Genomic DNA, 12226 nt, shown 5'->3' on the forward strand with positions numbered 1-12226 from the left:
CATTCTATCTAAGAATGGCCTTAGCCTAAGCAATTCCATTTTAACTTCATTTAAAAAAAACCTAAAGTCCCACCAGGCACCAGCCTACAGAGCCCTCCAATATTGTTGTCAGGCATAGCCTGATAAAGACAAGTCAGTTTCCACAACCCTGATAAAACTGTAAGTCACTATCATTTGTCTTCACCCTGATAAGAATCAATTGGATGGGAACCACCAAATTGTATGTCCTGACACTGGAATGAAAAAGTCACTAAGAAACCTGGTATCAGCCGATTGGGACTCAAAAGACGAGCAAAAGCCCCCAAATTTAGTATAAATGATGGAGCAAATGTACAAATATTCCCACATGCCAGAGAGCCTGATGAGGACTCAGACATCCCAACCCTTATCTGCCTGATCTTCTGCATGGGCCTCACTGCGCTCAAATTCTACAGCCACATCTTGACCCTGGTGAGAATGTTGACTTCTCCTTAAGACCCTCTCAACCAGATGTCAGCTTCACCCCAGGAGAAGACTTTAGAGGTTCCTGACCTGATCACTGCAGTCTGAGTGAGTGTGTATCTGCTGGACTTAAGGCCTAAGGCTTGAGATTTTAAGCTTAGCATGCAGGGGGAATGTCTTTAATTAAAGTATGTCATGATTACATATGTTTGCAGTGCTTAGAATTAACTTAGAATCGTTTGCTTTGGTTATATGTCTATTGCAGTACCCATCATTAAAGACTGTCATTTTCTTGATTAAGAATCTATAGAGTGAAATTGAATGATTTGAGTGAATAAAGCATTGAAAAAGGCAGAAGCGCATGGACATTCTTTATTTCTCCCCTCGAATGCAGATGTCGCACTCTTGCCCATCCTGAGAATCTCTGGTCTGACACTCAAAAGCTATAAGATCTATTTGAAAAATTATCCTGTTTGTGCTTATTATAAAAAACTATACAAAAATAAATCTGGGAAGTGTGGACTTTACTTTTAAATCTACATAGGTGTCAGATAAGCATGAAGAAAAGAACTGTATTGCAGAGAATTAAATCCAAAAGAACTACAAGTTTTCATTCATCCCGAAGATTTTGTCTGGGTATTCTTTCCTTAGCTGTCGTTGAGCAGCTACTGTTGAGGCATAGATGACATATCCCCAGGAGAGTAAAACGACTGCAAGCAGCAACTGAAAAAAAAACAAAAAACAAGAGGAAGTAAAAGCAAAATATTTATATAAATGAGCGTAGTACTCCCGCTCCCGTCAAGTTACCACGTACCAGGTGAAAACGGGAATTATAGTAACAATCTAATAAATGGGAGTTCTAGGCGAGTACACTCAGCAGCTCTTACGTAAGAAGCGGAAGATCGTGTCCTCCAGGAAGAGGCGGAGTCGAGTTGAGGGAGTGAGACGCTCAATTCAGGAATGGGTTTTAGAGTTTCTGAGCGCTGAAGAAATAGGGGGCCTTCCTCCCGCGGGCCCAGGAAGTCAACGCTGTAGGGCCCCGCCAGTCACTGGACCTACCACTGAATAAATCCAGTCCAGGGTGCGGCGACTCACTGGCTTCATGGTAAGGAGGCGACGGTCGTAAGCGGGAATGCGCGGAAGCCTCAGGCTCTAAAGAAAACTCCGGGGCGGTGGCTGCTGGGCGGCAGCAGCCATCTTACAACCGGGCGCGAACGCCCGCCCACGCGCGTCTTGGAGCGCTTCCTAAGGGCCCAGCGGTCCTCTTCCGCCCGGAGTTGGGCTCGGTCACGTGACCGGTGTTAGCCCGCCTTTCAGCGAGGGGGGGTGAAATAAAGGAGAAAAATCTGTTTAAAATTGCTTTTCTGCTGCCGGAGATAGGCATGCCGCAACTGATTTCCTTTACAGATGTAGTGCAGTAGTGACTCAGAAAAATGTGCCATTGTGCGCGTTTAAAAGTTGGAGAAGTAATCCATGTTTTAATGTTACACCGGTGTCTACGCTGAAAGAATTAACGTTTCCCCTTTGTTACCACATAATATAGAAGGTCGTGTGTTGTTCTTTGACACAAACAGAAATACCACCATTTTATTTTATTTAACAGATGAATTGCTGGCCTCTTTGTTAACTGAACCCTCTGAGATATTGAGAATGCACAAGCTTGTTGATGTAAATGGTATTTCTAAGAAATATGTGATGTTACCAGGCATAATGTACAAACTAATCAACAAGTGTTTGTTGAACGTTTGTTATGAGCTTAGAACCACATCTTGTGTGAGCTATTAGGCCCAAAGTACCGCAGTTTGGCTCGCGAGACCGAGTCTTAAGTTCAGTTCTAGAATGTTGGGGACTGTGGCGTTTGAGGCCCGAGTGGTAGAATTTGGCAGTGGGCCGCCTTAGCTCAGGCGTTCTTTCACGGTATAGCTTAGATACCATTTTAACAGGACATTAAGCCAGATTTGGGGGAGTAGGAAAGGGAAAAGCGGTTCTTTGAAAGAAAAACGTTGTTTGGGGAAGAGTTTGGGTAAGTATTTTTCCCCAAACCACAGATCGAGCTCTCTGAAGACTTTTAAGAATGCTGGTTGGGCTGTGGTTGTGGATCTCACTCGAATTCCGGTGTTAACTTCCTATCTGAGCTATCGGAGGTGGAACACTAGTTCCTTTATACATGGTAGAGATCATTTAGTAACTTCTCCCAGAGTTTGGTGGAGTTTAAATGTTATTTAGTTATTGTGCGTTTGGGGTAAGCTGGGAGCGAACATTTATTGTGTGACCCAGTAACCTCGAGTGATTTATCAATCGTTTGACACAGATCTGTGCCTCAGAGGGTCTTGTTGCTCAACCCAGAGGAACTGAGCCAGGGGGGAAGGGCGGTGTCTTGAGCTTAATGCGTTAAACCCCGCCCTCAGTGCCGGCGCTTGTCTACTGCGCATGCGTTAAGAAAGCTGCTGCTGTGTTTTGACGCGCCAGGGGTTGGGGGAGTGGGTCTCGCTTTCTGCCCCGCCCCCAAGCTGCTTTTGGTGATGAGCATTTTACGTCACAGGGGTCGCAGCAGCCGCCAGGGTCTCCGCTGTCTCGCGAGGAGGGTGAAGCGCCCCCGCCTACTCCCGCACCGGAGGGTAGGCGGAGAAGTCGCCGGGTACGCCTTCGTGGATCTTGCCGTCACCGACCTAGCCTCCTCCGCCGTGGGGAGCTTGCTTCCAGCGCCGCAGCCGGGCCTGCGCCGGCATCTTCCGAGGTGAGCCAGATCGGGAACAATGAGGCGCGGGGGTCGGAAGTGCTGGGCGAGCTGGCGCTCCCCACTGAAGCGAGGCCCTTGCAAGAGGGGTTGCGGCCTCGGGCCCCTTAGGCCGTCTGGGCCTCAGCAGGGTAAAGGGTCCTAGCAGGCAGCTCCTGCTGCGCACCTGTGGATTGGTGCGGGTGGGCGGGTGAGGGTTGCGTTTCCAACTAGCGCTCCCGAGGGGCGCGAGCTTAGCGGTGTACTGGAAAGAGCTTGGACTCTGGGAAAAAACCAACAACCGCTGAGTCTGAATCGTGGCTTTGCCGCTGATAGGGAGTGTGACCTTGGCCAAGTCCCCAAACCGCAGAACCCGTCTGTATAATGGGAATAACTGTTTTAGTTCGTGGTGGTTATGTAATAACACATGATGCTATGTTCCATCCTCGCCAGCGGCAGTTCTTAACCTAAGGAAACCACTATCAGGGTGACTATTGAAGTTGTCTGTGCAGTGGTACACATTCTGGGCTGGGCTTGTCTGCCTGTGATTTCATCAACAATCCAGTTGCAGCTTTCCTCATTCGCAGACTAGAAGAGAACAGTGCTGAGATGAGGTGCACAATGACTTCAGAGGAAAAATGAATAGAATTTATAGTAGGTAATATACCTAGTTATTTAAGACAAATTAGAAGCAGCTCCCCAGGACTTAAGCTAATAATGGTGAGGCTTTTTTGTTTTGGAGGGCCTTTGTTTTTATTACATGAAATCCAAACCTCTGCTGTTGGCCACAGACAACCATGCTTATCTGGAATGAGTGGCTTTAGAGGGGAAAGGTTTCTCAAGCATTTCTTTTTTATTGCTGGAATTGAAATGAAATTTGGTAAGATGTGATCAGTAAATTGTATAATTTTGTATACCCTTTTGAAATTGGTGATAATACAGTTCAGAAAGGTGCAGAGATTTTTTTTTTTTTTTTTAAGTAACAAGGAGTAAGACTGAGATTGTTTTTAATATTTTGGATGTCTTTCTAGTTCATCTACCTGTGAATCTTATTAAGTATATTATGGTTATTTAATTATTATAGACTGTCCTCTGAGCACTTATCAGTTACCAAAATTAACTTTTATTTTCACATAACATAGGGGAACAGTATTGGGTTCTTTCTGTGTATCAAGAGTTGTGCTGAGTGTTACAGGAAATATATCCCTTCACACAACCACCTTTTCAAGTGAGTTTGAAAAGGTTGCTGTTACTTTGCAATTTTAGAATTCAGAAATTAGGTTTATAATTTAGGTTTTGAGAAATAACTTCCTCCATGTCATACAAGTAAGAAGTGGTTTGATTTTCAACATTGACAAGTGCTTTAGGATTAATATTAATTATTCAAATGTAATCAGATTAGTAAGTTTTATATCCAGTGATAATTTAAGGAATGCTATAGAAGATGACTTTATAGAAAGTCTGGCTTTATAAAATATAATTTTGCAGAGCAGTTTTATTTCATTTTCATAGCACATCTATGACCTTCTTTAGATTCTAGCCTCCCAATTCTTTTTTTCGTCCATCTGTTTTCCTTAGATACCTCATGCCTGTTGATTTACCTTTAATTTCCCCAAATTATAACATAAAGAGTTCTTATCCTTGTTAGAACCAGCAAACAGATTTAAAGATTTGATAAAGGAAAGGTTTGGCTTAATCAGTTCATCCTCAAGATGAGAACTTTATTTTGGATTTGGGAGGCTCTTAAAGAAGTGGGATCAGAAGAACTGATTAATCTCCTCTATGGGGAAATTAATTTGCATTCCTAATTCATAAAGTGCTAGAGAAACCTTTACACAGGTGTTTTCTCAAACCTGCAGCCTTAAGTGTGTTTACCATTAGGTCCATCTTTACAACCTAAATCTAGAATCTCTCCTGCAAACTTCCCAGTGTCCTAGCCATACCAATTTTATGCCTTAATTTTATTTTTTAAACACCTTTGTTGAGCTATAACTTATATTCCATCATAAGCTTTGCCTATTCATGTAATTCAGTAGTTTTTAGTTTATTTAGAGTTGTGCAACTATCATCATAATCTAATTGTAGAAAGTTTTCACTATGCCAGAAAGAAACCTCATTACCAGCATTCATTCACTTTAGATTTCCCTATTCTGGACATTTCATATAAATGATATCATACCATATGTGGGTTTTTTGTGGCTGATTATTTCTTTCATTTGATATAAAAAAAAGGTTCATCCATTTTGTAACATGTATCAGTATTTCTTTTTATTGCCAAATAATCCATTTTATATATAAACCACATTTTATTTTCTAATCCAGTTGATGGACATTTTACTTTCCACCTGTGTACTATTATGACTAAGGCTGCTGTGAATATTTACATGCAAATATTTGGACATGTGTTATTTATCTTGGGTAAATATCTAGATGTGGAGTTCTTGGGTCATATATGATTTGTTTTAACAAACATTTTAACTTTCGTGATAATTTGGAAGAGGTAATTATCAGCAGATTTGAAATGATTCAAATATGACATATTTGATCTGCTTCATTTATCAGAATTTCTGACAAATACCATTCCTTGTAGCTAAAGATATTCCTGTGTAGAAATACGAGAACTCTAAGTTACTCTTTTTACTTATGGTGGAGGATGTTGTTGGTCTGTCTTTAGTCATATGCTGTCAAAGTGGTTGATAGGCTTATAAAAACTAGAGAAGAAAAGACTTAAGATTTTATTTTTAAAAAAATCAAACTTTTAAAGATTTTGTTCTATTTGAATTTCAAGTTTAATATTAATGTCCAGGCTGGGGTTGTGACTCAATGGTAGAGTACTTGCCTAGTAGATGCCAGGCACTAGGTTCGATCCTCAGCACCACATAAAGAAAATAAATAACTAAAATAAAGGTATTGTGTCCAACTACAACTAAAAATTAATAAAAAATAATGTCCTTTAATTTATTCTGGGTACTATATTTTTTGGAGGGTGGAGGGTAACAAGGGATTGAACTCAGTGGCACTCAACCACTGAGCTAATTTCTCCAGCTCTTTTTTGTATTTTATTTAGAGGCAGGGTCTCATTGAGTTGCTTTAGCACCTTGCTTTTGTTTGCTGGCTTTGAATTCGGGATCCTCCTTGATCCTCCTGCCTCAGCCTCCGGAGCCACTGGGATTAAAGGCTTGCCCCACCCTCCCAGCCAGGGTAGCAGTTTTTATGTGAACACGAAATGTTCAGTAAATACTAAAATTCTACCCTCCAAAGAAACAAATTAAGATAAAATGTATTGATTAGAAATTCACCAGCCTTTTTTTTCCAAATATAATAATCCCCTTACCCAGAGGGTAAAATTAAAATATAGAGTTAATGTGAATTTCTTTGTTTTACAGAACTAGTTTTAGGTGAAACCTGGTCTTTAGTCCAGGTCATCTGATAACCCCTTCAGTTCCCTTCCTATTTTTGCCTATTCCTTCCCTCTAAGCCATACACACTATCCCTGGATCCTGCATGTTTTTATGCCCCTCCCCACAATAGGTGGATTAAAAAAGCATTATAAGTAGAAGGAGATGCTGAGAAATGTATGCAATAAAAAGTTTAGAATACAAATAATATTGAAAAGGGTTGGGGATATAGCTTAGTAGTTGAGCACTTAACTAGTATAGTGAGACCCTGGGTCCCCAGTACCACAAATAAAAAAACAAATGGACAAATGCAATTAGTATTACGTATGTATAATTGTTTTTCCAGACCTGGTAAATAATGAAAAACAGTAGGGATTTTTGTATTTCCAATCCAGAAAATAGAAGATTAGATGTATTTGAACCCTTGAAGGAACATTTATTCATTATTAATTGATGATTCTGGGAAAACAAAGATGCCCTAAATGAGCAAATTTAATTTGAAAAACGTGGTGGAATTTTTCACTAATACAAGTGTTGTAAGCTTTTTCTTTTTTATAGTTGTTACGGGCAATGAGTTTTTATTATTTAGAAAATTGCAGTTCTGTTGTTTAACTAACTTAGCATTTGGCTAGTGATGGAACTTACTATGATAGAGGAGCAGAAGAATATGAATAATAGGCCTAGGGAAACATGAAGAAATTAATATTTAATATATGCAAAATAATAAGTGCATAATTTAGCAAAATAAGATTTATAGATAGCAAGTTCAGAATTAATGCATGTTTGATTTCAGACTGGCAAATTTATTTTGTAACTTATGAATTGATATAAACTGATGAATTTAAAGAAAACAAATCTTTAAGATCCTTATGATCCCTGTGGGCAAAGATAATAGGAAAGGGGACTGAAAACATGATTTCAAGATACTTTGTGGTGGTTTGACTTTGGGTTTAAAAAAAGGCTAAGGAAGGGTTCTTAGAAAGGAATCAGTGATTAACTGAACATAATAGTGTAGTAACAAAAGTGTCAAAATAGTAATGATAGTATAATAACTGCAGCTGATGTTTACTTAGCAGTTACTATGAGCCAGGCACTGCCCTTGAGTGTTTTTAATATTTATTTCACTTAATCCTTACTAAAAGATTGTTTCAGTGAATCTTTCACTGAAAATCATAGAATTAGTTTAAATAGATAAATTTTATTTAAATTAGCTCACTAAAGCTGTCTTTAAAAAGTACATATACAGTATTACCACAAGTAAAATAAATGGGTAGTATGTAATGTTAGGGGCATGTGTATATGAAAGCCATAAAACTGTGCATAAAAATGAAATAAGCTTAAGGCTGTGGTGGTTTTGCTTTTATTTTCCAGAGAGAAGGGTAAGAGGGGAAGGGATGTTTTAAAACATGTTAGTTGTTAAATCTGAATAGTAGATACATGAGCACTTGTTATATTTTCTCTTGTACTTTTCGTACATGTCAACTATTTCTCAAATTATTTTTTAAAAGAATAATAAAATGTTACATAGTATTTTTGAGCACTTATTATGTACCAGGCCCCCTTTCTGATGGCGTTTTACATCTTTACAAACCCATTAGGCAAATTCTGTTGTCACTGACCTACAGATGATATTAAAGCATAGAGATAGTAACACTTGATAGTATGCCACAGGATTCAATTCTGGAAATCTGCCTTTTCAGGGCTTGTGCTTTAAGCACTATATTATTATGCTACAATGCCTCCTTATAGTAAAATAAAAATAAGCCGCTCGAGTGTTTTCATGAAGTATGTTCCAAGGTTTTTATTTTGTTTTTGTTCAGATTTTGTAGTCATTACTCTTTATCTGGTTACTGATATATTTCTTTCCCTTTTACAGATAATGGCATCAGCTGCTAAAGAATTTAAAATGGACAACTTTTCACCTAAAGCTGGCACTAGCAAATTGCAACAGACAGTACCAGCTGATGCATCTCCTGATTCTAAGTGTCCTATATGCTTGGATAGATTTGATAATGTGTCTTACTTAGATCGCTGCTTACACAAGTTCTGTTTTCGCTGTGTTCAGGAGTGGTCAAAAAACAAAGCTGAATGTCCACTATGTAAACAGCCCTTTGATTCTATTTTTCATTCTGTGAGGGCAGAAGATGACTTCAAGGAGTATGTCCTAAGACCTTCATATAATGGTTCTTTTGCCACCCCTGAAGTTCAACGATTTCGCTACCGTACAACAATGACAAGGGAAAGAAATGCTTCTGTTTATTCACCTAGTAGTACCATGAATAGAAGAACAGCTACTCCACCAGATAGTGGAGTGCTTTTTGAAGGGTTAGGCATTTCATCAAGATCTAGAGGTGTTGAAATTCCTCAACTTATGAGACAGATTTCATTAAGGCAATCTACTGCAGATGAAAGGCCTTTGCGGAAAATTCAAGAACAAGATATTATTAATTTTAGACGAACTCTCTATCGCGCTGGTGCTCGAGTTAGAAATATAGAAGATGGTGGCCGCTATAGGGATATTTCAGCTGAATTTTTCCGTAGGAATCCAGCTTGTCTTCACAGGTTAGTCCCTTGGTTAAAACGTGAACTTACAGTTCTTTTTGGAGCTCATGGATCTTTAGTCAATATTGTCCAGCACATCATCATGAGTAATGTTACTCGCTATGACTTGGAGAGTCAGGCATTTGTGTCTGATTTAAGACCATTTTTACTTAATCGAACTGAGCATTTTATACATGAGTTTATCAGTTTTGCTCGATCTCCTTTTAACATGGCAGCTTTTGACCAACATGCTAATTATGATTGCCCTGCTCCATCATATGAAGAAGGTAGCCATTCTGATTCTTCAGTCATAACAATATCTCCAGATGAGACTGAGACCCAAGAGCTGGATATTAATGTAGCCACTGTTAGTCAGGCACCTTGGGATGATGAAACTCCAGGACCATCTTACTCAAGCTCAGAGCAGGTACATGTTGCCATGTCTTCCCTTTTAAATACTTCTGACAGTTCAGATGAAGAACTTGTCACAGAAGGAGCCACGTCTCAGATACAAGGAGTACAAACCAATGAAGACCTAAATAATGACAGTGATTCTTCTTCAGATAATTGTGTCATTGTTGGGTTTGTTAAACCACTAGCTGAGAGGACGCCAGAACTTGTTGAACTGTCCTCAGATTCTGAGGAGTTAGGCTCTTATGAGAAAATAGAAACAGGGAAGACACAAGAACAAGAGCACTCTTACAGTACTGGTGATAGTGATGTTAGTAGATGTTCATCTCCACGCTCTATTCTTGGAAAAGATGAGCAAATGAATAAAGGTCATTGTGATTCTGGTACAAGAATCAAATCAAGGAAGGAAGAGAAACGATCTACATCATTGTCATCTCCTAGAGACCTGAGCTCACCTATGAGAGGAGACAGAGTATATTCCCCGTATAACCATAGACACAGAAAGAGGGGAAGATCCAGAAGTTCGGATTCTCGTTCCCAGAGTAGAAGTGGGCACGATCAGAGGAATCATAGAAGGCATCATGGGAAGAAAAGAATGAAGAGCAAACGATCCAGAAGCACGGAGAGTAGCAGACCTAGAGGAAGAAGAGACAAAAAGAGATCAAGAACTAGAGATAGCAGTTGGTCAAGAAGGAGCCAAACTCTTTCTCTAAGTAGTGAAAGCACAAGCAGATCAAGATCTCGTAGCAGTGATCATGGCAAAAGAAGATCACGGAGCAGAAATAGAGATCGTTATTATTTAAGAAATAATTATGGAAGCAGATATAAGTGGGAGTATACATATTACAGTAGAAACAAGGACAGGGACGGTTATGAATCGTCTTACAGAAGGAGGACTCTGTCCAGAGCCCATTATTCTAGACAATCTTCAAGTCCAGAATTTAGAATTCAGTCCTTTTCTGAAAGAACAAATGCTAGGAAAAAGAATAATCACAGTGAAAGGAAGTATTATTATTATGAAAGGCACAGATCGAGGAGCCTTTCTAGTAATAGGTCAAGGACTGCATCTACAGGGCCTGACCGGGTGAGAAACGAAAAGCCTGGAGGGAAACGAAAATACAAAACACGGCATTTGGAGGGTACTAATGAAGTTGCTCAACCATCTCGTGACTTTGCCTCTAAAGTAAAGGACAGTCATTACCAAAAATCTACATCAAAATTGGATGGAAATTACAAAAATGAGAGTGACAGCTTTTCAGACAGCCGATCATCAGAGAGAGAAACAAAACCTAAGAAAAGAAAAAGAAGAACCCGGAGCTTAAGTGTAGAGATAGTCTATGAAGGGAAAGCTACCGATACAACTAAACATCATAAAAAGAAAAAGAAGAAACATAAGAAGAAGCATAGGAAACATCATGGCGATAATATTTCACGTTCCCCAGTTGTTATTACTATTGACAGTGATAGTGATAAAGATTCTGAAGTGAAGGCAGATATGGAAGAATGTGACAATAATTGTCCTCAAGACCCTTTACAAAATGAGTTTTTGGCTCCTTCCTTGGAACCATTTGAAACTAAAGACGTAGTCACAATAGAAGATGAATTTGGTGTCCTGGACAAGGAGTGTGATATCACCACACTTACCAACAACTTGAATAATGCCAATAAGACTGTGGACAATATTCCGCCCCAGCCAACTTCAGTTGAACAAACTCTTGATGTAAGAGAAGAGAGCACCTTTGCCTCCAATTTGGAAAACCAGCCCAGTAGTGTTGTATCTATTCAAACTGAGCCATCAAGGCAATTGCCATCTCCACGGACATCATTAATGTCATTGTCTCTCCATAGAGATTGATGTCTTAAAACTGCCAAAGCATCTCATTGAGGATTTTGATGGTATAGAAAGGAACATTGTTATCTATTACAGTCTATTTAAAGATGACTTTTGGTGAAAACTCTTTCCCCTTTAAAATATTTTAAGTGATTTTTTTTGTATGTGTTAATTTGTAAAAATCATTATTTGTTCAAAAAGTATGTATGTCCCACCCTCAGAGATAAGCACTTTTAAGTAAAGAAAATGATATTGCTAGTGGTTTATTTAAAACTTTGGATCCTTTTTAAATAAAAAGTGTAAATTTTAGAAATTATTTCATAAAGCCATATGGTATTGACATATTTTTAAGGTAGTCAATGAGTATTTTTGAATTTTTTTTTTGAAAGTTATTCTGGAAATGTGTTATAAGCTAGGAGAGTCCCTTTGGACAGTCTTTATTTTTCCTCTTAAAATTTGTATGATTCAAAACATTTCTTCAGGCTGAATTGAAGCATTTTAATCTACAGTTTATCTTGACTTCTGCCAAAAGGAAAATTTAGTATCCTTTATATACTTGTTTATCTGGACTGCCAGTAAAACGTGTATTCAACAAAAGAAAATAAAATAGTAACATTTAAAACAAGAATTCAGGAGTTTTCCTATGCAATAGTAAAATATATGCGTGTGTGTATATATTATTGGAGTCAAATTGGTGAAAATAGATGATCAGCATTTATAGATGTCTCAGTTTCAATGAGTATTTTAGTTACTTAATCTGATTTTGAGTATCTTGCTTTCCGTCTTCAGCAGAATGCATTTTTGGAGGATTTAGCTTATTAGAGAAACAAAAAAAGCTTTTAACCAAACTTTGTGTTATTTTTTATCTTGTTTTAGAGAAGATAAAAC

At 38.7% G+C, this 12226-nt stretch overlaps 2 protein-coding genes across 2 annotated transcripts; one reads left to right on the top strand and one right to left on the bottom strand.

Annotated features, from left to right (window-relative positions):
• Window positions 1-799: 799 nt before the first annotated feature.
• On the bottom strand, window positions 800-1685 carry Smim27 (small integral membrane protein 27). The gene is made up of 2 exons (XM_046457305.2): window positions 1501-1685; window positions 800-1164 (listed from the first exon to the last, which is right to left on the bottom strand). The coding sequence occupies exons 1-2, from the start codon at window positions 1543-1545 to the stop codon at window positions 1042-1044; spliced, it is 168 nt and encodes a 55-aa protein (XP_046313261.1). The 5' UTR covers window positions 1546-1685; the 3' UTR covers window positions 800-1041.
• Window positions 1371-11966, top strand: Topors (TOP1 binding arginine/serine rich protein, E3 ubiquitin ligase). Its single transcript, XM_046457303.2, has 3 exons — window positions 1371-1546; window positions 2984-3178; window positions 8432-11966. The coding sequence occupies exons 1-3, from the start codon at window positions 1544-1546 to the stop codon at window positions 11360-11362; spliced, it is 3129 nt and encodes a 1042-aa protein (XP_046313259.1). The 5' UTR covers window positions 1371-1543; the 3' UTR covers window positions 11363-11966.
• Window positions 11967-12226: the final 260 nt, after the last annotated feature.

This window comes from Marmota monax, unplaced genomic scaffold (genome assembly GCF_021218885.2).
Source record: "Marmota monax isolate L192 unplaced genomic scaffold, Marmota_monax_Labrador192_F-V1.1 WCK01_AAM20220418_F8-fsc00069, whole genome shotgun sequence".
NCBI lineage: Eukaryota > Metazoa > Chordata > Mammalia > Rodentia > Sciuridae > Marmota > Marmota monax.